This window comes from Ptychodera flava, chromosome 14 (genome assembly GCF_041260155.1).
Source record: "Ptychodera flava strain L36383 chromosome 14, AS_Pfla_20210202, whole genome shotgun sequence".
Classification (NCBI taxonomy): domain Eukaryota; kingdom Metazoa; phylum Hemichordata; class Enteropneusta; family Ptychoderidae; genus Ptychodera; species Ptychodera flava.
In genome coordinates, this window is record NC_091941.1 from 19,185,887 (window position 1) to 19,213,426 (window position 27,540).

Below are 27,540 nucleotides of genomic sequence, written 5' to 3' on the forward strand. Positions count from 1 at the left end.
TACGTCCATCCCAGGTACTGTGCTCGGGTTGCATACAGAAATGGGCGTACCTTGACGGTGCTTCTTGTCGTCACTCGTGAAACTTTAAATTTGGCACTTTCAATAAGATGAGGAAAAAAGAGAGTTACAACGACATTATGCGATCGACTAGACTTGGTTCAAGTCGGTGAATTTTAAAAAAATAAAATCATTTATAATAGTTTCTCTTGTGTCTTTCGTACAAACCTATCCGGAATTTGGCAGCTCACGCCAGGTTTTCCCAGCGATTGAATGCGTCACGTTTGAGTCTGCGCAGTAGTGAGTTAGTTTCTGCCGGATTCCGGGTGAAACTCCGCTGTATAGCGTTCACTCCACTCATCGCGTTCACCCTACTCATCGCGTCCACTCACGCGCGCGTTTCACATGAAAGCAAAATACAAATCATTGCGTTTACTCCACTCAAACATTCACAAATCACAGACTTGAATCAAGTCTAGCGATCGACTTTCAACGTTAAGTATGACAATCATACAACACAGAGACGAGGATATCCGTCACAACATCTAGATTTAGTTGGGATGTGTCAGCGACGGCACAAGACCGTATCTCTGTGTGTTCAGCTGTTTTCCTGAGCAACCCCCCCCCCCAACTTCAATTACATATACTGTGCCACAGTTGCATGTGATCATTGTGCGCATGCGTTAGCCAATTCCAATTCCATTGTGGAGGGGGAGTATATGGGTGAGTCGCCAGCGATGTTAAGGAGGTGATATCTTCACCAGACGAAAAGTTGAAAATCAAGTTTATTACAGGCAAGATATCACACAAATCGCCATTAGCCCATCTCAAACCACGATCTAGAAGAATATAGATCTAGCAATGGCCCAAATAATTCTCATTCAGATTGAATGCATATTTTCCCAAATGAATACATTCGTTTATGTAGTAAGCAAATATATATATATATATATATATATATGTATATATATATATATATATATATATTATATATATATATATATATATATATATATATGTATATATATACATACATATATATGTCTGTCTGTACTGTATGTGTATATATTATACATACTTCTTTGTGTGTGTGTATATAGATAGAGATATAGATATATACACACACATACATACATATATACATACATATATTTGTGTCTGTCTGTCTGTATCTATATGTACATATACATACATACGTATATATGTGTCTGTCTCTGTCTGTCTGTATATATATATATATATATATATATATATATATATATATATATATATATATATATATATATATATATATATATATATATATATAGATAAGTTGTCTGAAGGTTTAATGTGCACGGATGTGAACAGTACTGATCATTCACATTTGCAGGCTATTGATACATGTTATAATAGTATTGTGGATGCCTTGAATAGTGCTGCAAAAGAAACCATTGAGTGTAAAAGTCATCAGAAAATTCATGTTGTGCCTGGGTGGAATGATTTTGTAAAAGAGTGTCACGACTATGCCCGCTCCATGTTTTTATTGTGGGTCAATGGGGGTAAACCTAAACAAGGACCCCTTTTTGAAGTCATGAAAACCTCTAGAGCTCGTTTTAAGTATGCTTTGCGTGCTTGTAAAAGGCTTGAAAATCAAAACAGGGCTGATAAGATGGCAAACAATCTTCATTGTCACAAACAGAAAGATTTCTGGAATGAAGTAAGAAAGCAAAATAGCAAGAAAATCGCCACTTTCAGATACAGTGGATGGTGTAACAGGCGAGAGTGAAATTGTTAACATGTGGCAGAAGCATTTCAGTGAGATTCTGAATTCTGTCCACTCTCAGTCTGGCAAAACTGAAATTGATGAGAAAATGAAATATGTCAATTTTTCTTCTGATATGTATGTTTCTCCAGAGGAAGTACTTAATGCTATACAAAAGTTACCAGATAGCAAGACATCTGGTATTGACAGAATTACCGCTGAGCATTTGAAATTCTCAGATTCCTCTATTATTCCTGTTCTGACACGTTGTGTTAATGCGATGATTGTCCATGGTTATTTGCCAAGTGAGGTTATAAAGGTAATCTTAGTCCCCATTATCAAGGACAAAACTAAACTTACAAGTGATGCCGGCAATTACCGTCCGATAGCATTAGCAACTGTTTTCTCGAAAGTCTTTGAACACATTTTACTGTCACGTTGTGAGGAATTTATTAATTCACACTATTTACAATTTGGTTTTAAACAAAAACATTCCACTGACATGTGTTTATTTGCATTTAAAGAAATCGTGAGTTATTACACCAGTAATGGAGGACCTGTGTTTACTTGCTTCCTTGATGCATCTAAAGCTTTTGACAGAGTTAATCACTTTAAATTGGTCAAAAAGCTCATCGACAGGAAGGTTGCTTTATATGTTGTACGAATATTGTACTATTGGTACAGAAATCAACTGTTTTCTGTGAAATGGAGCAATGTTGTATCAGAGTGGTTTTCTGTTTCTAACGGTGTAAGACAAGGGGGAGTGCTCTCTCCGTATCTTTTTAATGTCTATATTGATGATCTCATCAATGAGCTCTGTAAATGCAATGTTGGCTGTACTATGTGTGGTGTCAGTGCTAACACTTTAGGTTACGCTGATGATATGACTTTACTCAGTCCAAGTGTAAAGGGCTTACGCCATCTTCTCAGGATATGTGAAGTGTATGGCAAGGAATATGATATAATTTATAATGCTAATAAGACTGTGTGCATGCTTTTCAATGGGAGGAGAACGAAGATTCCACGAATACCCTCAGTAAAACTTAATGGTAACAAATTGAACTTTGTTTCTGTGCACACCTATCTGGGACATGTAATATGTTGTGATGGGTGTGACAACGAGGATATCGCAAGACAGAGACGTGCTTTTTGTGTAAGAGCAAACATGTTACTCAGACAATTTAAAGTATGTAGTCCGAATGTAAAGAAAGCATTATTTATGGCATATTGTAGCAATATTTACTGTTGTAATCTTTGGGTGAACTTCAAAGTTAAAATGATGAACAGCTTTAAAACTATGTATAACAACGTCTGGAGAAGACTTCTCGGTCTTCCTCCATTTTGTAGTTTATCAGCTATGTTCGCAACAAACCATGTCATGTCTCTAGGTGAAGTTATTAGGCGTAATATGTACAGTTTTAAGTGTAGGCTTGAAAAGTCATCAAATGTGTTACTTGCTGCGATCTGTTCATCAGATAGAGTATCAAATAGTATATTCTTTAAGCATTGGAGAAAGCAATTGTATCTTTTGTAATTTTTTTTTTGCTCTGGTGTGTATTTTTTTTTCCAAATTGTAAACTTTTGAGCAAAAGCATATATCCCAGGGACTGAGAGAATTTTTCAGGTGATTCCTTTTGTATTTTCCTTATATGGACATTTCAGTCTGAAATAAAGAACTATTATTATTATTATTATTATTATTATTATTATTATATGTATATATATATATATATATATATATATATATATATATATATATATATATATATATATATATATATATATATATATATATATATATATATAGTCACAGTAACCTCCGGGCATTTAGTCTCGAAGAAAAAGTGAACTGCATTGGCTTTTGTTTTCAGTTTTCCAAAATGCAAAATGACTGGGCAAGACAAGTGACAACCTTTCTATGCCTGTACATTAGCAGAGCGTTGAGATAGCATCAACGACAACTCACGAGGGACGATGTTACTTTTACTTTGTTATCTCCTAAGGCCATCTGTGAGTCAAGAAATGTGCATTGATGCATAATTGCGGGAGCGAAATCACCAAATCTGAACACGTCAATCGTGATCTTTTCCACGATTTTGATATTCATTGACCGTGCCGCATAGCGATGATGACCAAATTATTGGGGTTAAATGTCTATCGTTTAAACTGTACACGGTTTTGACTGACGCCGGAACTACCTACTTTAAAAAGCGGCCATATTTGATTGAAATTAGTTGGCGGGATTAATAGTCTTAAGTAAACCTGATAACAATTTGCTTATTGCAGAACTCGAGTCTTCGACAAGTTTGATCATTGCTTATAATATTTTTTCCAATGTGTGTTGATCCATTTTAGTGCACATTAAAATAGCATTTCCAGAAACTGAAAATAAAGAAACAAAAGTATATATGACATTTTATTAGCTAAGAGAAAGGCCGCTTAAAAATAAATAGCAGAGAAGAATACCTTTCTCTTACCCCTGGCCTGTTTAAATGTTAGTTAATTTGAGAAAGTGAGTGTCTGTGAGATTCGTTCCTAAGCTGGAGAACAATTGAATAATTGTCAGATGTGCCAACCTCCAGAAGACACGATGTAACACAATAGCTGTAGAAATCTTTGCACGAGTGTTACTAAAGTTCTTGCGTGGCAGCTCTTTATCACGTGATTTTTTATCAATTTGCCGATAACTTGACAGCTATAACATGTCAGATGTCGAAACAAATTTCATGAGTATTTTTATTACATACAGTGTATACTGGGGCGGGTTTACTCGAAATCGGCGGCCATAAGTAAGTAGTGGCTTCGATAAACATAAGTTTATTTTTGTGAAGGCCTCAACTTGCGGAGTAATTTTTCGCGAAAAGAGTCGAATCTTGGAACCCATGTATTTGCAGAATAAGCCTCGTAAATTCGTTAGCAATGATATGTCTTTAACAATTTCTTGCTTAAATGACACAACGTTTTCGCCACCGTGTCTGGGATTAGAGTCAGTAGTACTTGAGTTCAGTTGCAGTTATATTTGCAGACCGTATCAGACGTTATGATTTAACCATTTATTTTAGTTTGCCAATAAAAGTAGACCAAATTTATCATGTACGGGCGAAATGAATTATCGGACAGAGAGAAAAGTACATCATCAAAGACGGGGTTAAGTATGCATCCGCGATATAGGACGAGCGTTTTGAGAGCAATGTCTGATGGCGTACTTCTGTCCCGGGAAATCTAGAGTGTAAAGCATCCATTTCCAAAAAAGAAAGTAAAGTATGCATTTGGTGATAGAGGGCGACCCACAGTCAAAATATGTGGCGCGTCCAAGTCCGCCTGAGCAGGAGAAAAATGGCAATTCAAATCACGAACAGAGAAGGCGAAGTGAGCCCTCAGCAGTCAAGTACCGAAGTATTCGTGCATGTGAGATTCCATGAAATACTTTTGGCGGAAATGACGTTCACGTGGTACTAACAGAATACGAAAGACGGGTGCGTTTGAGACACATTCGTGTTTCAAGGCATTCAGGAAGGTGAATGTTTAGACCCAAAGTCCACATGGTGCTCACACATTAACATATATTGTTTTGTAACATGTGCGAAAACGGAGAAACTCTCGGAGATAATGCACCATTTTAAACTCTTTTTTTCTTCGACTATTCCAGCACTTTTATTTCTCCATTTCTCAAGAAAGGAGCGTTTTCAAACATTTCCGACAACTAGACAGACGTCATGTTGAGTCGTAATAACTAATTTCTGTTGAGTTCTCTGCTGTGCATATTTCTAACTTCTTCTGAACTCGTCGTATAATTGCTATTCAATGCTATGTCTACCTATAACTTGGCTGAACAGGACATAAGTTAACACTTTACACGTAAATGACATAACTCTTCACTACATTACACATTACAACTACAATATTCTAAACTATATCTACACTACACTATAGTTATGACATCAGACCACACTGAACTAACATCTTATAACTAAAGTTCTTCACATCTCTTACGTTTTTCTCCTCTAAACACCACACAACTACAACTATTATACAACACTACGCACTAAAATTCACGTCAAACCTATCCCATATTACACCGCAATGGAATTCAAAATCTCTGACCAGCATTAGCAAACGCAAACTCTATGCAAATCTACCTGTCGTAGAACTTCGTCTGATCAAGGTTTACATTTAACCAAAGAAATGGCACTTACCTTCCTCCACCTTTTAGGAGCATACCTCATCTTGTCTGTAAATAGTCGTATAAGCCTGAGAAACCTGTCGAGAAGTCCCATACAGTTGCCGTAGGGAATTATTTGGTCGTTAGAGTCACCTGACACGGCGTCAAATCATCGGAGAAGCCGCCGTGTTTGTTCAGTCACAGGAGATTAAACGGCCCCGTCGCCATGGCGTGAAAATATCCGCGGTGCAGGAACGAAGCTCCCTCCCCCCTGAAACATAAAAACAAAACAATGCGATGTACGTATTACTAACTGTAAATTGGTAGTGAATAGCTCGGAAGGGGTTCGAAGTTATTCGATTTTAGTCGCTCGTGATTGTCTTTGGGTTGATCGTTGGGCTAACTAAAACTTCATGGCGATGTTGCTGTACCTGCGATGCGGCGTACCGAAGTTCCACTTCTCTCAGTAGCACAGACCGATATATTGAACAACAGGCGAGTAAATGACACGAGTGAAAGAACAACCAATATGACAGATGTAGACTGCCTCATGGAAAACACCGTTTGCCATAACAGCGAAATGAAAAAGAGAAAGCTGAAGGCAAAGCGGCCAACTTGAGATGGGCGAATCGTTAAGTGCGCTGGAAAGGCAAATCACGGGTTTATACAGTCGAGAAACCAACCAGTGCAGTGCGCAAGAGAGCTGGGAATACAATATTGATGAGATTTCCACATTACGTCAGCACACGGCACCCAATTCTGTCGTCGAGATTGTCCTTTCAACATCGTACACACATCGTGTACGACCATGAAAATAAGAGGACCTCGGGGTCAGGGTTTAATTCGCCTCTCGCTCTCATGACGAAAAGAAGTCCGACGAATGCACAAAAAGCAATTACATTCCCTCGCTATCAACATACCGAGAGAAATTTCACACGGCGGAAAAAGTCTATCTCGTTTACCTCCGATGATGGTGTAATTTCAATTTTCATGGATAATATCGTGATTGTAAGAGGAGGTCGAGTGCGGATATGCACTCGGCAATATCCTTGTCTATGTTGTTCCGAGTCTATTTTGTGTTTTAATGGAGCCACAGCTGGTGAAAGGTAGCTTGACAAAACCCGTAGAGCGGCGAAATTGCCTAACGCTTCAGAGTCAGCGTTTAATGAAGTCTTCAAAACTTTACTTCATAATGGCGCTGTGGGTGTAATTACGAGAACTGAACCGTATGTGGCCATTACGGTGGGTCATTCTAGGGTTGTGTCTCGCTATTTATTTTCTCAAGCAGGTAGCTTAATGACAGAAATGGGAGGTGAATGCAATCACCGAGTCGGATGCACTGAGGAGAATTCCACTTAAATTGCGGGGAAAAGGGCAATCGCATCTGCCCATGAACATCGTAGTTTTTCGCGAAATTACGACGCGATCCCATCATTTAAGTTTCTATAGTACAGCGATTTTGATGCTACCACTTTTGGCAAGGACGCCCTCAAGTTTACTGATTGCTGTATAGTCTTCCAACGAAACCGATTTGAGGATAATTCAGCAACAACAGCCCAATCAAGTGATTCTTTTTTGTTCTCGATGTCTGATTTGCTTTGATGAACTGTGTGGAAAGGCAAAAAATATTAAACCCCACATCAGTTTGATTGACATGGTCATTAGCACCACTTTGAGATGATTGCATGGTAATGAACGATGAACAAAAATTTGTACGTTTACTTGAATCAAGTTCTGAGGGCTTTGACGAAAAATGATAATTGCATCTTTTTTTATCGACGAGTATTCTTCACGAAATGAAGCAATATTTTCGACTTTTTATCGACATCCAATTACGCTAAAACGGTTTCAATTAGTGTTGATTATAGTCGTCAGTCCATATATAGAATCAAATTCCGTGATGTTTCATTTGTTGTTGCTAAGCGTTACGCGCCACGGACATTATTCAGACAGCGGCAATTCCATTATCCAGTAATAACCAACTTGTAAGGTCAAAATTAGATCTAAAAACCAACCATCCTTCTACTTTAGTTGCTCGCCCTTTCGGACGAAAAGCCAGATATGCTTTTGAGAAGCTGTTTCACAAACGTCATAATCTTCATTAGCAGCTAGTGCTAATGTCGCATTTGTCTTAATTTGACGTATGTCGAAGCCCAGCTGTTACTTAATTCCTGGGGAAAAGTGACAAGCAAGGAAGCCTGCGGTTCAAACTTTATCTTGGGGATAAAAATCGAGGCGCAGGGGGTTACAGCGTGCAGCTGTACACTACAAAGTACGGGTGAAATGTTGAAAGGCAACGAGTAACATTGATTAGGTCGCGGAAGGTAAAACGAAAAGTTTGATGTTCTTTTAGTTGAAAATTTTCAAAAAAAGTATTATCTGAACGTAAGAGCAGCTCTGTACGATGGTTGTATTGCCCTTTACTTGCGCCTTGGTCGTCCGATACATATGACCCTGGCGTGCGAATTGTGGTTTTTTCATCCACTTCGAGGCCAGTGCGTCAAACACACGATTATTGTGACAAACACGGCCGAATGTTCTTAACCCTTGTTTAATTAGATTTGGTTGAATTCTTCTTATGCCCATGCGGGTGGATTACTTAGCAAGGAATTACCATCTCTCTAGTTATTTTGTCGCATTAATTTAGAAAAAAAAGTTATCGAGGACTCGGATTTGCAATTGGAAAGCAATAATCGAGTGAGTGACGGCACACCAGGGAGAGAGGGAACCTTTTGATTTCAAGTGATGTAGTTGTATTATTAAAAAGCAGTGTTGGCATGACGTACGAACTGAACGAGGGTAAAGTTTTATGAAAATCAGGAGTTTAACCTTTTGAAATGCCACCACATTCGTTCTCTCTCTGTGGTTGTATCCCGTTTCTCTCTCTCTCTCTCTCTCTCTCTCTCTCTCTCTCTCTCTCTCTCTCTCTCTCTCTCTCTCTCTCTCTCTCTCTCATCTTCAGCTTTTTCCGCTTGTATTGCATTTAATGAAGAAGATGATAATACCTGCAATAATCGCTCGTGATGTGTCATAAAAAATTAACAGGCACACTTCATCTACTTAGCAGCTTTTGATCGCAAATAAAAACCCAGTTGTCGGCACGCTTGACGCATGTGCGTTTGACCCCACTGACAGGGGACGTGGCGGGTCAAATGATGCACAATAAGTTGTCATTCCCAGTCTAATTACAGAAATTACAATAATCAAAGATTGATGAAATGTTCCTCGGGTGAAGGTGATCTTTGATTATCACACGCGACATCGCCAAAAAGGCTTTTTAGTTAAGAATTGCTGTCTTGTGAGAAAAGCTGACTGCCGGCGGCAAGTTGTATATACCTTCCTAAATGCGTCTAGGTACGGACTGTGGTTCAGAATGCTTCTTTCTCGTTTCTTTATGACACGACGCCCCCGCAATTCCTCATAAATCGTTGCTAAAAGTTGTCAAAATTAACACGCTTGGCTAGCTGGCCCTCGAATACAGCATATAAATTAATTACTAACTTGTCGGGGAAAAACAATTCAATGTGTCGTCATGTACGGTAGAAAACCATAACTCATGGCCTAACCCAATCATTTATTTATCCGTCGGTGAATGCAATTCTTAAAATATGAGAATGCAGCAAAATATTGCTTGTTATCAGACCTGAACAGGGTGTGTACGCATGTTGGAAAACTATGGTACATCTGCAGCCAACGGTTAATCGGTAGACTTGAATTAATGGTTTCTTAAGTGAGCATGTGCACGTGTACCCATGCACGATTTCGCGACAGAGTAAAACGTGAACAGGATTGGACATAGCGTGGAAGTCTCGAACGGCAAGCACGGCCGTTAAGGTAGAATGCGCCTCTGGGTCAGATGCTCGGATTCTCGCTTTTTTTACAGTACTTTTCTCATCTATCGCTTGTATGGGTTCATTTTGAAGCTCTTGGAATAAATTAAGTTTTAACTGTTATACTCTTCTGAAAACCGAAAATATATTTTTTTCACATAGTTAACACAGCGGTGGCGGCCATTTTGAATTCAAATATCGGCATATTAATATTCAAGGTACCTTGTTTTCCAAATTTTGCACGGTCACCCCTGATTTTTGTTCTTGATTTTAAAATGGTTGAAAGTTTCCTTCAGAAAAGTTTGAGCAAAAATTTAAATCTTTCACTTTCTAGGCGCATATTACTTTAACTAACATGGCCTTACCTCACGAGCCCTTCGGCAAAATGCGAAACAGAAGAAGGCGATAATATCACGTCACGTGACTCGTCAAGCTCTTATCAGGTCACGTGACTCCTCAAGCTCTTATCTCGTCTCCTGTCGACGGCAGACATGGTTTCAAGAATGTCTCGTTGTAATCTATACCGAGGTGACGCAGCTGTCCAGAATGAGCGCATATAGGCGCAAGAGAGAAAGGAACGGACTATATATGTCAAAACAGCAAATTGAATTTGATGCAAATTATTATCACCTTGATCGGCGTTGACGTAACGCTTACATGGACAAATATTTCGCAAACGACGTATCGAAAAAGGAGCAAACAGCGCATGTTCCGTTTCAATGAAAAACAAATATCGATTCTGTGTTTACTGTAATATAAGGATATTATTGAACAAGCTATCCTTCAGAGCTGGAACACAAAACTGCATTTCTGCTCGGTGTCTGTATTCGTGTTGGGCGTTGTGTTTGCGCGGCACTGCCTACTATTTATACTATGATCAGTACGGGTCAATTCCAAAATTGGCGACACTATTATACCATAATATTTCTTTGAAACAGTTTTCAGTGAGGGGCCCGTGAATAATTGCAAACAATTCATCACGGTGAGGGGGTGGGGGTCGGGGGGTTACATTTCAATTATCGTGAGCAAAGTTCACTGCCGAAGTACGCCGAAGCGTATGATAGGAATTGACGATGTCATGCCAGGGCTGCACAGCGTTGGAACAGCTGTTGAACCCACTGCCCTCAAAACGCTTCTACACGGATTGTTCAGATGGCGTGATATAAAGATTTTGTCAAGAGCATGACCCGGGGAGTCCAGGCCGTTGAATGTTTGATCATGAGTAAAATTATTTAAATCAATGGGAAGATCTGGACGCGGTTTGTCATGCGCTGTAACTTTTAACCGTTTTGCGATATTTTGTTACGAGTTGCAAGATTTTATTTCACTTATCTCCTCTTGGTTTGTAAATTTCTAACTACATACTCTCAAATACGGCTCCAGTGAACCAAGGGTAGGGCACTACCAAAGGGTAGTGCAGAATCTGCCGATGTCATCGGGATTGTATGTAGAAATGAAAGAAAACATCCTTGTAATATCGTCATTTTCTCAAACTCTCACAAAAGACTCGGAATGAGAAGTAATTTTGAAAAGTACGTTCAAAAAGTGGTGTCACCACGCCAGATTTCATGATAAAATGACAAGATTATTCATTTTGGCGAAATGGAACGTGCGAAAATTTGCTGACTCTGCAGTGGTTTTCTTTGTGCGTTTTAAAATATATACCTTTTTGTGCCTTAATTATATAGTCTGCAACATACATTTTTATTCGTGCAGTCTAACTGTCAACTTTAAGTAACACGTTCAAATTCTTCTCTGCAGGGAAATTTTTATGCATCAGCAGCCTCAGTGTCAGCTCCCTGCATGTTTGAGGTCCACAATTTATCATAGTATGTGCCTCAGCAAGTCGTCTTCTTTGAATTTGAACAGAACAATTCGATGAGCTTTTTTATAGACACTACGCCAAACAAGGCTTATACGGCTGACATCGTGATGAGCAATGGAGGTTTGTGTTCGGGCGCCAGCTTTTGAACAGCAAGGACTTAGGCGTTGTAAACTGGCTCCGTCGAGTCAACTTCGATGTTTGCGGCGCTTCCCGGAATTCCGGCACTGACAAGCAGACTTTTAAGGTGAGTGGGTGCCTTTTGTCAGTTTGTTGCAACGGACAAGACTCCGTGACTTTCCTAAAGGACGATTTCTTTTGTCAGTTCACCTTTTCGTCATAAGTGCCAAACGCACGAGTGTTCCATGACACGCTTAGTAAATACTGGCCGATTACATGTTCAGAATCCAACTCGTATCTTGCACTTAAAGGTATCACAAGCTATAACTTCCTCTCCAGTATAGCATTATTGGTATAATCTACGTCACAACATTTGATTCTGATTGGTTGAAATCTTGATTTTATTTCGTTTCATTTCATTTCATTTTATTTTATTATCTTATTAAACCTTATTTAACGAGGGTAGCAATGTAAGCTTCAGTAAAGGTGCTTATCTTCCCCAGGGCCCTAAATTGAACTTACAAGCTGATACAAAGCAGAACTACATGAAACATGACAATCCAAGCTAGCACAATACAACGCAAACAAAAAGGTGGAGTGAACCAGCGCACAAAAGACAAATGAACGCACACACTAAATGACAAAAACAAATAGACAAGAAAACTAAAATTAGAAGCATTTGAATATTCCCAATGAGCTTTAAGGTAAGTTTTAAAACTAGTCAATGAGTTATAGATCTTATATTTACAGCAGACGTATGAGAAAGTGGCACACCAAATTAGGTAATTACCAAGCAACTTGAGCAGTTTGCTATATGACCATGGACCCTCGTATAACCTGGCATTTACCTAGGCAAATCGGTTTTATTATCTAAAGACTGATAAGGAATCCTCTAAACTCAGCAGGCAGCTCCTCCACTGAGTAAACTGATATGTCTACACTGGAAAGTTTTGAAAGGGGAATGAAATATCGTAGAGTGTAAAACATGATCTGTTGTGGTCATTTTGCGTCCTGCCTTTCCTTTTGTATCGGAATTACAACTACAACAAATTGTGTTTTATACTCTTCAATATTTTATCCCCTTTTCAAAACTCTCCAATGAACTGGGTGCTAGTCGAAATGGTTTGCTCCAGAATGTAAATTAACATTATTCCACTGTTTTGAACTATTTACAGCAAATCCAAAGCGGTAAAAATCCTTATTTTCACGGGAACCACTAACAATTTTAACCCTTCAATGATAAATTTCGGTAAAAATACTTTTCATGTATCACGGCACAAGATTATTTAAACACTTAAAATCACATAAATGTTCCCATAAAATATTCTATCCCGTAGAGGCATTATATGTATTGTTTTAAATAAATCCTTCGTTGAAGGACTGTATTTTGCATTATGCATAACTCTAATAGCAGCTTTTGAATTTATACATAATTTTCATAAACGGTGATGCTCCCCATAAATTACAAAAATAATCTAAGTGGTAAAATATAGCTATTACAAAAATGTTTCCTTGTATTCATAGGTGGAAAATTTCATATTCTCCTGAGCAAAGCAATATTACCATTTAAAATCTCGTCACAATGCAGTTTCCATGTCAGATTTTCATCGACAAGTGTGCCAAGAATCTTTTCTGCTTTCAATTCTTTTTCGCCAAGTTAACAGTCTAAAGTTTGTTTATTTACATACGTACGTATTTGTTGCATCGTTTCTATCATTGTTTTGTCTTGTCATAATTGACGGCCATTCTATTTTTCTTACAGCATTCTATTATTCTTACAGCAATTACAAACATCATCTAAGTTAGAGTTCGGGGTCATTTCAAGTTCTGGAATACATTTTGCACTGGTAGCTACGGTTGAATCATCAGCGTGAAATGAACTTTTTGAACTTGTCAACTCTCTTAAAAACTTCCAAATCTCATGAGTCTTGTGTTTGTTTTCTAGTTTCATAGAAATCTTTCTTTGATGATTTTAAAGGCCTGTTCACCTTATTTCTCTATATCTTACACTCATCATACTTCCTTTGAGACTTAACCTAGTCAAGTTGTTGAATGACCCGCACAATATTCATTGTTAACCACCCAGGTTGCATAGCATGTTTTTCTTTTTCCAAAGGCGTGCTTGTCTAAAACATCCTGGTATAATTTACACCACGCATCCAGGTTATCATTGGGTCATCACAAATATCAAAGACAGATCACAGTAATTTCTCTAAATCTGCAAGGAAATTAGTCTGCTCTAAATTCCTATAACAGATATATATTATATAGTGATAGGATTAGCGTGAAATGAAAATTATTGCTCTGGACTTCCTGACCACACTGATTGGGTAATGGTGGCTAAGAGTTTCACATTTACCCATCTTACATTATTACATTATTAACATATATGTGATCAAGGAGTGTACTAGATGTGCCCGAAACCCTTAATGGATGTGTTATTATTTGAGTAAATTGAAAAGAACTGATCAAAGCCTACCATTGTGGTATTTATTTATACCTTCCATTAAATCAATTTAAAATCCCCTAAAATATAAATCTGTTTCTCTCCATTATTAGTTTTTTCTTATTGCTTTTCAAAAATTGGCAACCACCAGTTTAAATCGCAATATTGGGGTCTATATGCCACCGCAATGAGTAAACCTTTTGTTCTATAGGGTAACTGACTTCCATCCATAGAACCTGTATCTGGTCACCTGGAGATCAGGTCGTGGGCTATGAGGTTGAGACTATGTCTACAATACATCAATACATTGGACACCGTGTATATCAGTTTTCAAGCGCATTGCTTGCAGCATAGCATCGCATAGTTTGCATTTGATTGGCCATAACTTACGCAGATCATGCCAGATGTCTACTGACGTTTTCAGTTTTCCCCCGAATCATTCAACACCCTTTTGCATTACCCACAAGTTTACTTGTCAATGATTTATACCGATGAATACTTCTCGTTTGGTAAGTAGTTTTCTGGTTTACAAAATTATAAATTGGAAAGAGCCAAAACGTAGCATCATGTTATGTTAAACCGAAGTAAATTCTCGAAAAACCTGCTGACGTTGAATTCCGAGAATAAAGCTAAAAGGTGATCTCTAGTTAATAGCTGCAAATGGCCAGGCGGAGTGGTCAATCTCTGTAGAGTAATAACGTGGAAATTCCCTTCGTTCAAGCAATTTGGAAATATTTTTTTCTTCATTATAGCAAAATAGATACAGAAGATTTCCCTATTTCCTTTCAAACTATATTGTCGTATAGCTGGCTAGAAACTCGCTGGAAACTTTCACGAGCGTGCCATCTCATTCAAAACTATGCAATTTCTGTGCACAGATAAGATGAATTTTAGATGACGCAAGAGTTGCAGGTACAGTCATGCACTGTTTGCTATCGGCAGCATCAAGTGCTGGAAGCCAGGCACATTAGTATTCATTTCATGTTACTGAGTGTTGTTTTACTATGCAAATCCAGAGTTAATGACGTTTGCCGTGGATCGTGCACTATTTACTCGAGAGACCGAATTAAACCCCGCACGTACAGTTGTACATAAACCTTCGTTTCTACGCGAAAGCTCATCTACTCCGTTCAGAGACACTCGACATTCTATCGAGTAAGTCTCTTTGTTTAGCCTTGGGAGACCGAAGGGTATTTGAAATAGCCAACAATAAATCTAACGATGGCCATTTGAAGTTCCTGACTGCTGTATTGAGAAGAACCGACGATTCATCCGATGATTGACAAGTGCATCAATACGTTTCTTGTACGACCTTGTTTAACATTTAACTTTATTGCATTGGAAAATGTTAGATGTCCATTGTCTGCCTTCTTATCCACACCTGCCTCCTCATTTATCATTCAAATTCCTTCTGAGTGAAATCACACCGACGGATTGTCGTAGAAAATGCTGAGTTTGATCTGCACCTGCAACATCGTAATTTTGTCATGATTTTTGTCAGACACTCCGGGAAAACAATCAGCGCCAGATTTGACATACGAGAAAATGAAATCGTTTATTCGAAGGATCAGCATATTGTCTTGACACACTGTTGGTTTTGAATTAGTATTTGTGAGTGTTGACAAGGTACCTGAACATTGCACAGATTCCCTCCAAGGCCAGTGTTAATGAAATCTGATGAAACATGTCGACCTTAAAACTCGTTAGCTAGTCTGTTGCTCCGAGCATTTTTGCAGTTTACAATCAAGCACAATGCCAATTCTGTCATTGTCTTAGAGGCAATATACAGTGTCCTAGCTCTTCTTCATGGGATACGCCCTTTTTGTACGGATGTCGACACTTTTTAGATATGAGCCACAAGTATTTTCTATTTTCCAGCACATTTTGGTAGGTTTCAAGGATCTCTTCGCTCTTTGCGAGTGAGAACACTTCCCTATGACCACGCACATTGACTAGATAGCTTTGTGTTCAGGCAGTTAGCTGTATTAGTCGATGCATACGATGGGTGTGGCGCAGTGTTTGAGTGGACAAACCTCGCCGACCAATACTCTGGTGAGACGTACTTTGAGTGCTGGAATCGGTCAATGCCGACCAGTTATACTGTGAAACATAATGATTTTCATCCAAACGTGCCAATTACACATAAATACGGGAATACAGATCAAATGTTCATTTCTGCATATCATGTCATCGACTGGTGGCTTGAATTCAGACTGGAAAAATGGACTTGGTTTTAAGAATGTTTTTATAAATTCGCTTTAATATAGATCTCAAATAAGTCTTTTGTCGATACTGCATCCGAATGTATCTGACTGACTTCCATTTTAGGCCAACATCAGTAGCAGCATAAGATATTTTCGAATCCGTAAAAAATGGCCTCGGTTCATGAGAGCGTTTACACAGCTAGACCCTATCTTTTTGTATTGTAACTTCAGGAAGAGTTGGGCTTTTCAAATTCTTATTTAACATCCGACAAGTAGGGCATGGAATGAGATAATCATCAATTGTGTAACCATATAAATCAGCAAAATAGAAAATTGAGCTTTTTCTACTGTAGTCTGTTGGTTTGATTTATGTTGTAAATCATAACCTTCCATAGTCTTACCTATATCTATCATATCACAATTGAGGAAACAGGTATTAGTTTTGACAAGTTTTTCGCAAAAGAAGTTTATATGATTCCTTACAGAGAAAGTTAATCCATCAGAAAAAAATCTTGCATGATTTAAAATACATCCATAGACGTGTATGACAGGACAGTGTACTTTAAAACGAATTCCTCGATTTTACCCTTCCCCTACCGCCACAATAAACACCTCACATATCTCCAAACACCTCACTCACAAGAATCTTACATCATCAAGCCAGGCAGAAAACGTCCCTGCCCAATCACCAACCTATGCAAATGAACCTCCCTCAACGGAGACGATTTAATTCGCTACAAGTCTCCATGAGACTATACCCCCAGGCAAACCTCTCAGTATAGCAATTGGAAGTTCAGAACTACTTTAATACATCTGCAGATGGCGTGGTTGATGATGCTCGGATGAGGTATTTAGGCCTTTTATTGGAAACTGCCTCCCACGGGGTCATCAGGAATTTCAGACAGGGTAAATTTAGAACATTTTGCTCGATCCCGGCGAGTTAAACTATTTGAATTATTCATTGTGGTTTACTGTATTCCAGGTGAGGGAATAATTCGCTAATTTCTATTTTTTCCGTATACCTCGGTAATAATTGCCGGTTTTTCGAGTGGCAAAGAGTGTTCAGTCGCCGCGTTGTCTGTGCCAATTTACTTTGCTAAATGCGTCACTTGCCCAGATCAATGAAACAATATTACACGGCTTAACATGCTAGGCCGTACCACGTGCACGGTGTAGAGGTACTTGTAACTAACAAGCAGCGATGTCATGATCTCTGCTTCCGTTTCGACGGGTTGGACGAAATGGATTACGGCCAGGTACGCTGTAAGGCACGTGCAATTTCTTTCTACCGCAACACTTCTAAAAAGAATGGAGAAGGGGGAACAATATGTATTTAGATATCGCATTGAATGAATAAATTACCTTATTTTTAAAATACAATGACTTTCACTCAATTATATCCCCTTTGCAAATTGCTCCAATAGAGAACATTCTTTCGTATCGAGGAGAATACAACTCTGCCTGCCGTAAGCAGTGACCCCTTCTCCCAAAGGCGCCGCTCCGATCGTATCTCCTTGAACTTGGTACCATGGCCTCGACCAGGGAAATGAACTAATCTTGCATGCCTCAACATATGCTCCATAAATTCAATTTATAAGGCATAATCAATTTAACTGGTATTCGTAATGAATTTATCAGCACGATGGCATTCATATTTCATTGGGGAACCTAAATGATGTCGGCCTTGGTGATCAGAATTAGTTCATGTCAAAAACTCAAATGAAGAAAAGTGATGCCCGTGTTGATAAATAGGAAAATAACCAAAGGACTAAACATAGATGTAAATTACCAACTTGTTCAATTTGCTATCCCTTCACACTTCTAATTCAAATCAACATATTACCATGGACAGAACTTGCAGTATCTCCCCGTTCCCTTGTATATGTCTGTTGATATTATAGGCTACTAGACTTAGAAGTTTCGTGAAATTCATAACGGCTGCTTTAACAGACTTCCCTGAAGAAAACGCACGGGCAGAACACTTTAGATTAAACAAAACACGATTGAAAATAGTTTGGCGCAATCGCCATGATCGCATAGCGGTGAAAGGTGAGAGAAATTTACGGGTCTGATTTTGTAAGTGCCTTGATAAGGACTTTCCGCGTGGACGAAAAGGTCATTAAATGTTACTTATAAGTTTTTTTTTTCTCATTAAACCAACTGAAGTGTTATTCACAATCATACCTTTATAAGATTTAAAATGGGTGGTCTGAAATATTAAAAAATATTAGGCCTAAATACTTCTCTGTAACATGCGATACCTTGAGTACAAGTAAAAATGAACCATATACGCATCAGTTTTATTTTGTTTACTGCAACGAAGATAGTTTTACGAATGTTATCAAAGCAGACTATTTTTAACAGGAAATTAGCGTCATTAAAGCCTATAGCTGTGTAACCCCTTACCCTCATCTTTTGAATGGAAGAGTTTGAGTTGTGACCTGATGAAATTGAAGCCATGGAAAGGGATACGCAGTGAACTCGAGTAGTAGGTAGCAAACATATAGTTGATGTGTTCTCATTTTTATTGTTGATGTGTTCTCATATTAATATTAATAATATATATATATATATATATATATATTATATATATATATATATATATATATATATATATATACACATATCACAGGCTCTCTACCTGCCTTCCTGGCCTGTCTACCAACCGCCTTTACTTCCCGCCTTTTTACATCTCTTTCCCTACGTCTGTGAGTTGTAATGTCTGCTTCATGTGAATAAATCACAGAACAGGTTTTAAACCCATGAAGAAGTTATTTCGAGCATACCATGAATCTATACAAATATCGTAGAGATCTGTTTCTGCTAATTAGGTTCACTTCATTGTCTCTCTGCTGAACACTGGTCGCATGGTCCAGAAGGGTACAAGTTTTTGTTTGATTCTACGGGTACAGCAAAATTTGTAGTCGTGAAGTACTTTATTTACTTTTGTGCGCTTCGTCTTCTCCGCGGTTCGCTTCCATAAAGCCTTAGAAATTCTCTGCCGAAAGGCACAGATGCCGTAACTTGTAATAATTTTTTTAAATACTTTTGTTTTGTATGCCAAGTGGAAGTTCTTATTTTACTTCCAAAAGAATATTGAAACACCAACTATTTAGCTTGTCAACATACATTTGAATTCCAGTCCTGTCCAGAACTCACTAGTAAACAATAACAACGCAGTTTACACATGTACAGGTTGGGTTGACAAGCTTAATACTCTGTGTATTCCAACATGCTTTGGAGAGTAGAGCGAGAAACTATGGTTTGGTTGATATTAAAAACGAAAATAGTGAAAAAAATCATCAAAGTTAGTATTACTGCATGGCAGTTTGACCCGTCAACACACAACATCGCATCCATACGTGTAAAACCACTGTTACTGTTACATTTAAATTCTAGCCCGGGCCAGAATTCACTTGCCAAAACAACAACAATGCAGTTTACACATGTACAGATTAAATACATCAAGAGTTAAAGCTTATTCCCTTTTGGTGTGCATGAAACAACTCGATATGTGTGTTGACTGTTCGATCACATATCACAAAGTCACATATGAATGGTATTCCTCATTCCAGGCTTCGAGTCTGCACAGCTGCCTCCAACGCGCGTCAACTATCCATCGGCTCGACAACAATGCAGGCAATGCGACGTCGTTCAAAAGGAGGCGAAACGGTCGGCACTCATCTTACGAGAATGACAGTTAATTGGAATTCGATGGGTACACGGGTGATTTATTGCGAACCACTGAAACTCTCCCCCTCCTTTCACTCATTGCCTCCGACTAAAGCAATTCGTTAGGAGCATCGCGTCTGGTCATCCTTCGCTCGAGTTGCAATGAATAAATTGGAATAAAACGTACGATCGTTTGCAGTGTTTCGTGACAGAGGCGTAATTAGACTATCAATTATTGACATTCTACCCAGCCTTTCTGCGCAGGCTGACCGTGTCGCCGGATGAGAAGAAACCCGGAACACGCCGGAGTCAGGCTGTATCGTGAATGAAAAAACATTAAAACGTCAACGGGTATTCAAGCAACATTAAGTTTCGCCGAAGGTGATCTTTGGTTCATGTTTGAAATGTCAATCACCAGCTGATTTCACAAGTTTTTAATATGCCTGCACATAGAAATGCGACTGGGTCGGTCACACATCACAGGAAAATTGGCACTCACTATGGATATTCCGAGAAACCTCGGGGCACCGGCTGTGTTCCTTTGAGTAGAGCTTTTTTCCAATTACAATTATTGATGTCGTCGCTTCGAAGGTTTTCTGAGTTTCCGCTCGTTAAGGTCGATCCGCTGCGAACATTTCGAAACCGCAAACGACGACATGCGTTAAAGCCTGATGTTCCGAGACTGTGTAAACATCCATTCCAGCTACGGATTTTCAATTATCGGGTCGTTTTCTCGCGACAACATTATCGAACGGGCCTTGTCAAATGGTCTGCGGCGGAGTCATTAACACAGCCGTGTGACCTTCCGCTTGGCCCGCCGTGCTCTGTATAATCAATATACCTAGAACTTTATCCTGTCAACTTGATTGCTACATAAATTCTTACATTGATTCGTAAGTTGGAAGACCATAAAATTGCGGAGGAAGTGGGAAATGAGTCTTGGAATACTAATTTAAAGAATATCATGTCTTAGTTCCAGTAATTAATCTTGCAATTCTTGCTTTGCCAAGCTTACAGTAATTTACATACGAAAGCTTTATAACTACGAAAAGAAAAGAAGTGGAATTTCTCCCCGCCCCTCCTGCCGCAGCCCTCTTTTTTGTCTCCCTTCGTCTGAACACAGACAAGGAGAAACTTGTCTGTGGTCGGAATGCCTCTAACTCTCTTCTTTCTCTCTCCCTCGGCCACACACACACACACACACACACACACTCTCTCTCTCTCTCTCTCTCTCTCTCTCTCTCTCTCTTCTCTCTCTCTCTCTCTCTCTCTCTCTCTCTCTCTCTCTCTCTCTCTCTCTCTCAAGTATTTCTTATTCTGCATCGCTAACACTTAACACATAGAAGCCTTTACAGAGAAAGATTACCTTCACTCGGCCCGGATGACGCTTGGTTTCGCTGTATAGGCCTTCAGCGTCCACAGCCCTACTGAAAGGCTCGCTTAATCTGGCTAGAAAACACGATTCATCCCCGAGGAGGACAATTTACCGTGGATACATCAACAATGGGTTTACGAAATAAATGAATTTTATCGACGAATAGCCATGGGAACGCCAGCTTGGCTGATTGGTGAATTATTAAAGCGTCCTCGCTGACGTAAATGATCGACACGTCTTATGATCACGTGGGAAGTTTAAGCGGTCAAAAACCATCAATTTGCTTACTGTGAGAGACGTTCTTGAGAATTGCGAAAATAGAAAGCCACTCGTCGACACTGGAAGATTTGAAAACTAGGGGGAGAAAGCGTTTCGTCACCGAACGACCTTGTCGCAAAATTGCCAGTGTTTTATCGCTTGATTGTCCCAACCCGAGCGTATAACTAATAACATGAGTTAAGTTTTCGCAGATAAGACTGCGCACATCCGAGACGCAAACTCCGTAAAGTGCACCCGTCAGAGGGGCATAGTCCGTAGTTATGGAAACGGATTAACCTCAGAGACAACCTCTTACAGGATAGAGTTGATAAAGATCATTAAACCACACAATAAAAAGAGGTTGTACAGCTTTGGTGACATTTTCATTGAGAAAGATCATGGTGCGTAATTGATGTGCTGTGTCAGCCTGTGAAAGGCAAAGACAAAGATCAGAGTTCAGATCTGTAAGAAAAGACCAGTTCTAGGACTTCCTTGCCGCTAACATTTTGGCGGATTTTTTATCATTGATCAGAAAGCGACGGGTTGTGTAAAAAGAATTCTGACGTAAGATTTAATCTGTCGCCCACAGATATGCCTCTTTTATAAGTACATCGACCCTGCCTGAAGAGGAAGTTCGTCAAGGCATTGTATGGATTCGTGATTTTCAATACCTGACTTTCGAGTGGAAAATTATTTCTGCGTGATAATAAATATGACTGATCGAAGATGTGGTTTATACAGTGTAAAGCGAATGGGCATTACATTTTATGGCCACTGAAATCACTGAAATAACTTTTTTACGTATTTTCATCATTGTGATATGAATATGAATGTAATCTAGGATATTACTCTCATTCTTACAAATTTAAAGATTTTTGTAGCTTAAAAAATCTGATTCTGAGAGTGTATCGCCGCCAAGGACCACAGTGACAAGATGCAGAACACTAAAAAGTGTATGACCATGAGAAAGCGCTCCTATCAAGATGAGGGGCCGTGCGCAAAGCGGCAGTATCATTCGGTATTGTTCGCTTATTGTTGTCTGTCTTCTTGTTATTATTGGAAACCCTATCACGAGTTACTAACGCTAGGCGTTTTAAAGTAGCATGCACCTCGGGGACAGATATTAGGACTCTCAAATTTTTTTAAAATACTTTTTTGGTCTACCGCTATTGTGGACTTATTTTAAAGCTCTCGGAGTCAAACGGGGAAAGTTTTCACCGTCTCAGTTTTGTGAAAATTAAAATTTTACTTTTCCCCGTAGAGTTAACACAGGGATGGCGGACATTATTGGATTTCAAATATCGGTAAATGTCGGGTGATTTGTTTCTCTAGTAACAAATTTTGCACGGTGACCCGTAATTTTTTATTCTTGATTTGGTATTAGGATATGGTTGACCAATGACCAGTGACCTTATCAACCATATAAATTTTCAGTCTCAAGTGACCACCAGTTATCGAATTGGCACAAGGCATATGTTATGCCCGTGTCATACAGACCGGGACATCCCTCCGGAGTCAGTTACTGTATTCATTCTGCAAAAGTCTACAGACCCAAAGGGCAAGCTCAACCATTCCATTGTGTCGGTACAATGAGCAATTCATTCGAAGTCTGTTTGTTGAAACTCGGTTTCCGTGAACAGTTGAGAAAAATCATTCCAGTAATGAGGGGTGCAGACAAAAAAACCTAGTGGAATCTATGAATAACAAATGTGATTGCTTGTCGACAAAGACCTTTCAATTGTATCGTTTGACAGCTCCTTGTCGACCCGACCGATGATATCACGACATACGAGACCTAAAGCAGAAAAAAGTACAAAAACCCGTGTCCCATTAACAACGCATCTACTATGACAAAACAATATTTCGCAGAATAGCTGACATTTCTCAGCGAGAAAGTTGCCACCACAATGTTCTACAGAACATTGCGTACTAGAGTTAGTATTCTATAATTGTATGACAACCCACCGGGGCGAAACATGGAGTTCAAAAGAAAAGTTTTAATAAATTTTGCAAGTTAACAACCTTTTGATAGTTGATCAATTTGATATGAGCGTGGGTCAAGGTTTCATAAGTAATCTAAAAAGGGTATTATCTTGTTATTTATTCATTTATTTATCATTTATTCATTTGGATTGGTTGATGGATGGGTGGTCGGGTGCTTCTTTTTCTGTAAACATAGCAAAATGTTCTAGCCGCGTTTATGCAGCGAATTCAGCTGTAGCAATTTTACTTTCCGCTTTCAAGATGTTCGGGTCAGGAATGTATAATTTACAATTTGAACTGACGATTTAACCACAGGGACGTAAGTTTGCAGGACTATTTTCAGCATCACTAAGTCAGAAACTGCGTAAGCTGGCTGCTGTTCATCCATGCGTGCATCGCATCTAAGTGTTTAATGTGTCTGTTATCCTGTCCACGTTTAACTTAGTAATTACAAAGCCATTATTAGTTTTCGGTGATGAGCCGGAGACCAAGTCTCCGAATTAACGGCCCTTTGCCCGCATTGCCACGTGAACACACCATCGTAAGGCTGCGAAGGAGGTGATTTAACTGTACCGGCACAAACCGTCGGTTTGACGTCAGGTCACGCCGTAGAGGTTTTGTTACCCTTTCCCCTTATGTATCTGCCGTGTACTACGCACAATAAAGTATCCCATGATGCAGCAGAGAACATCCGGGGCACAACACTGAACTCCAGACAAATTAATTGAAAAACGTGTTGTGGCCTCACTGATAAATCGCTCCGTACTTTTTACGCTTTTAATAATTTCACATTTATTCGAAGTCCGTCTGTTAAAATGTACTTCACCGACTTATTTAGCCACGCTACAAGCGATACACTGTTCGGTATTTACAAGGGAAAGGGCTCGGTGACGTAGATGTTGCTTTTAAAGTCCGTTTGATGGCTCTTTAGTGTGTGCTAAATACGAGCGATATCAACTCCTGTGTTTAGAGAGCTGACGTTTGAAAGAAAAGCATGCATGCCTGTGATGTGTAGTCAGAGAAGAAATCTGTACATGCAGTTGGTACTTGAAAAAAAATGGTGAAGCTGGAAACCAAACATTTACGAAAGAAGACACTTAATTGGCCTCGTTTAAGAATCACGTGCAATCATCTGGGGTATAGTTATAGTATACTGCATGGGTAATGGAAGACAAATTTGTTTGAATGTTATATGTTCCCCTTACATGATGGAAGTGTCGCTAGAACGTACAAATTCCACATTTCCTGCGTTGCATCGTGATGAAAATTGGACTCTGCTCCGACGGGGCAAATACAGTATAAACTCCATCGATCTCACAAGCTAATATAAAGTCGAATAACTCGGGTTTATGGTAACTAGCGTGTTTTATATCGATGAAACCTTTTTCAATTTCGTCGGAAGTTATTCAAAATTGCTTTTATTTTAGTATTACTGTTCATGATGTCTAGTCTACCGCACTGTATCTACTTAATGTTAAATAGACGAAGTGTGAATTTATTACAGTCAACACAAGTTCTGACCGAGGAACAAGTATACTTCTGTATCCCTCAACGCTAAGTGCCCTTGGCAAATGAGTAATCTATTCGACGATGGACTTGACTGTGGTGTTGAAGAGGACAATTTATTGAAGGGATTGTGTTCGTTGCCTAGCGACCGTGGCAAACCTTTTATAAACTCACTTTTATGAGAAATTGCGCGTTGTAACCACACATTATTATTCTGTGCGAGTCATTACTATACATGAAAAGTTGGATTAAGCTTTAAGTTTATGGAATGGACTCTAAAATTGCAGCGCGCAATTAAAGTCCACAGCCCTTTCCTGAAAGTCGGAATTATTTCGGTTTGAACTTTGCCGAATGGCCGTCGACGATGACAGATGAGCGATGAACAATTGAATAAAAAGCAATGAAAGAGAAAAAAATATTTCCCTAAAGGCTTTATTTTGATCAGTAACGGTAGAGAGCTATATAGGCTGGGTTGACAATGGTAACCCCCAAGGGGATAATGCCCTCTCATTCTGTTTACTTACGCCCCCCCCTGCCATTATGTTTTCTAAGGCCACTCCCATTTTGTTTACCAATGTGTCCATTTAAAGTGCATTCCTTGGCACTATCAAAACCAACAATATTTCTGTTTTTTGACAGTATTGCGATATTTTTATTCGGTGTAAAATGTGCTGAGAATTTGAAAGGTGCTGATACTGACTGGACCGTATCATTGAGGGAAAATCAAATCGAGGCTGGTGGATAATGTCTTCCAAAACTTTAAATTTCCTTTATGTAACTGTTAAGGTTCGGAAGGACGCCGCCTGATACATATGCTTTGATCAGAGTTTGCTTCTAGTGGGGAACTGAAAGTATCCGTCTTTACTACTAAGCTTACGTTTTAAAACCTCCTTTCGCACAACAGCAATAAATCGACTTCTTAAAGAGAAAAACCATGACCTTCCCATGGTTTTACCGAAAAACATAAGCTGCTTGAGCGCGCGATGATGAAATTGTTGAACGTTGATATTCGAACGGTTATACATTTAATTTGCAAAATAAAAAGCCCTAGCGTGTCATTAACGTAGGATTATACCGTGGCCGTGATTACTATAATCTATCCAACTTTTTACAAACACAGGACGCAGAATTCCGTGTAATGAAAAAAGTGGTTTATTGACTCGACATTTTTGTTCGGAAGGGTTGTTCCAGTATTCGTCATCCAGTTGGTTGACACACCTCTTGTGGTTGCCTATCCCGAGCTGCAAATGCCAGACTTGCGTGACCGGCATCACGTCTTTCCCTGTCCGTCCTCAACAAACCATTGACTCGATTAACACTTTAATTTTTTTGTGTGACGACGGCTCGCCGCCATAGAATATATGATTAAACGCAATTGCGTCAGCATTCGGGAAGTCCGGTATGAGTCCAAGATGTCGCGTACCACAAACTGGTTCAGCTTACATTTCATAGTTCTGTTGGACAATCCTTCTAAAGTCGTTGCTTTCACGGTATTAATTGAGTGCAGCGAACGGTTTACATTTTGTTAAAAGCCTTTTCAAGAAGTAAACTTTAATAATTGACGAACCCAGCGCTAAAACAAACTTTTAGAATGAAAATTGAGATAACAAGAAAAGCAGTGTGGGCGGGTGCTTTAATGGGACACGCGATGTCCTTGTCTGAGAAATGTCTAAATTATTTTGGCGACAAGAGGCTTTACGTAACACAGACTTACACAGCGAGTCTTACATCTTTATACATGAACTGTGTCTGGCGCGTGATGGAGGCACGTCTATCTCCACGTCCGTTTGACGTCTTTACGATCTCGACAAACCTGAAAGTATGGTGGTCACGTGGTCGACTTGGAAGGAAACGGTCCATCATCCGGGATGGACTTGTGGTTGATCAGGTGTAAAATTCAGAACAAATGTACGCCAAACAATCGACCACTGAACACTCTTGCGCTTAATGTGATTTTTTATGGTGAAACGCTTTTTGGTAACCTGTCAAAAACCATTCCGCTCCGATGGATACAACACGCCTGCGAATAGAGAATGTTATTGCGTGGGGGATTGCTTAAAAGCGACACTAGTCACGTGGTGTACATCCTTTTCTGTACTGTCCCAAGATATCGTATTTGAAACCCCTTTCAATTCTTTCCCCCTCTATTTCTTATCCACGGACATGTCTCTTCATATTCTCTCATGATGTCGCTGCCTCGGTTAATTCCCCCGCATCTCTCTGACATGTCTTTTGACTTTTTAGTCTCTTTCGCTCCTTCTGATCATCTCACTCGATCTGTTGGACTCATCCATTTCTACTTTTTCTGACGATCTACCCATTCAATTTGCTTTCTTGTGGAGAGTATGTGGTTTGCTGGAACTACCGGTGCCCCCCCTTCATGGCAACTCCCATCTGTTTTCACAAGCTCCCTCCCATCGA

At 39.3% G+C, this 27,540-nt stretch overlaps 1 protein-coding gene across 6 annotated transcripts in view; it reads right to left on the minus strand.

The window, feature by feature from the left end:
- Positions 1-27,540, minus strand: part of LOC139149641 (bestrophin-4-like) — an 85,141-nt gene that overhangs the window by 32,221 nt on the left and 25,380 nt on the right. For 4 of the 6 annotated variants that reach the window (XM_070721479.1, XM_070721484.1, XM_070721483.1 and 1 more), the window contains one exon: positions 5,938-6,174. In XM_070721479.1, the coding sequence (XP_070577580.1) occupies positions 5,938-6,018 (81 nt within the window). In that variant the 5' untranslated portion in view covers positions 6,019-6,174. Of the gene's footprint in view, positions 1-5,937; positions 6,175-21,363; positions 21,501-27,540 lie in introns of those variants that run through there. The other 2 variants (XM_070721485.1, XM_070721481.1) reach the window with 1 other exon arrangement.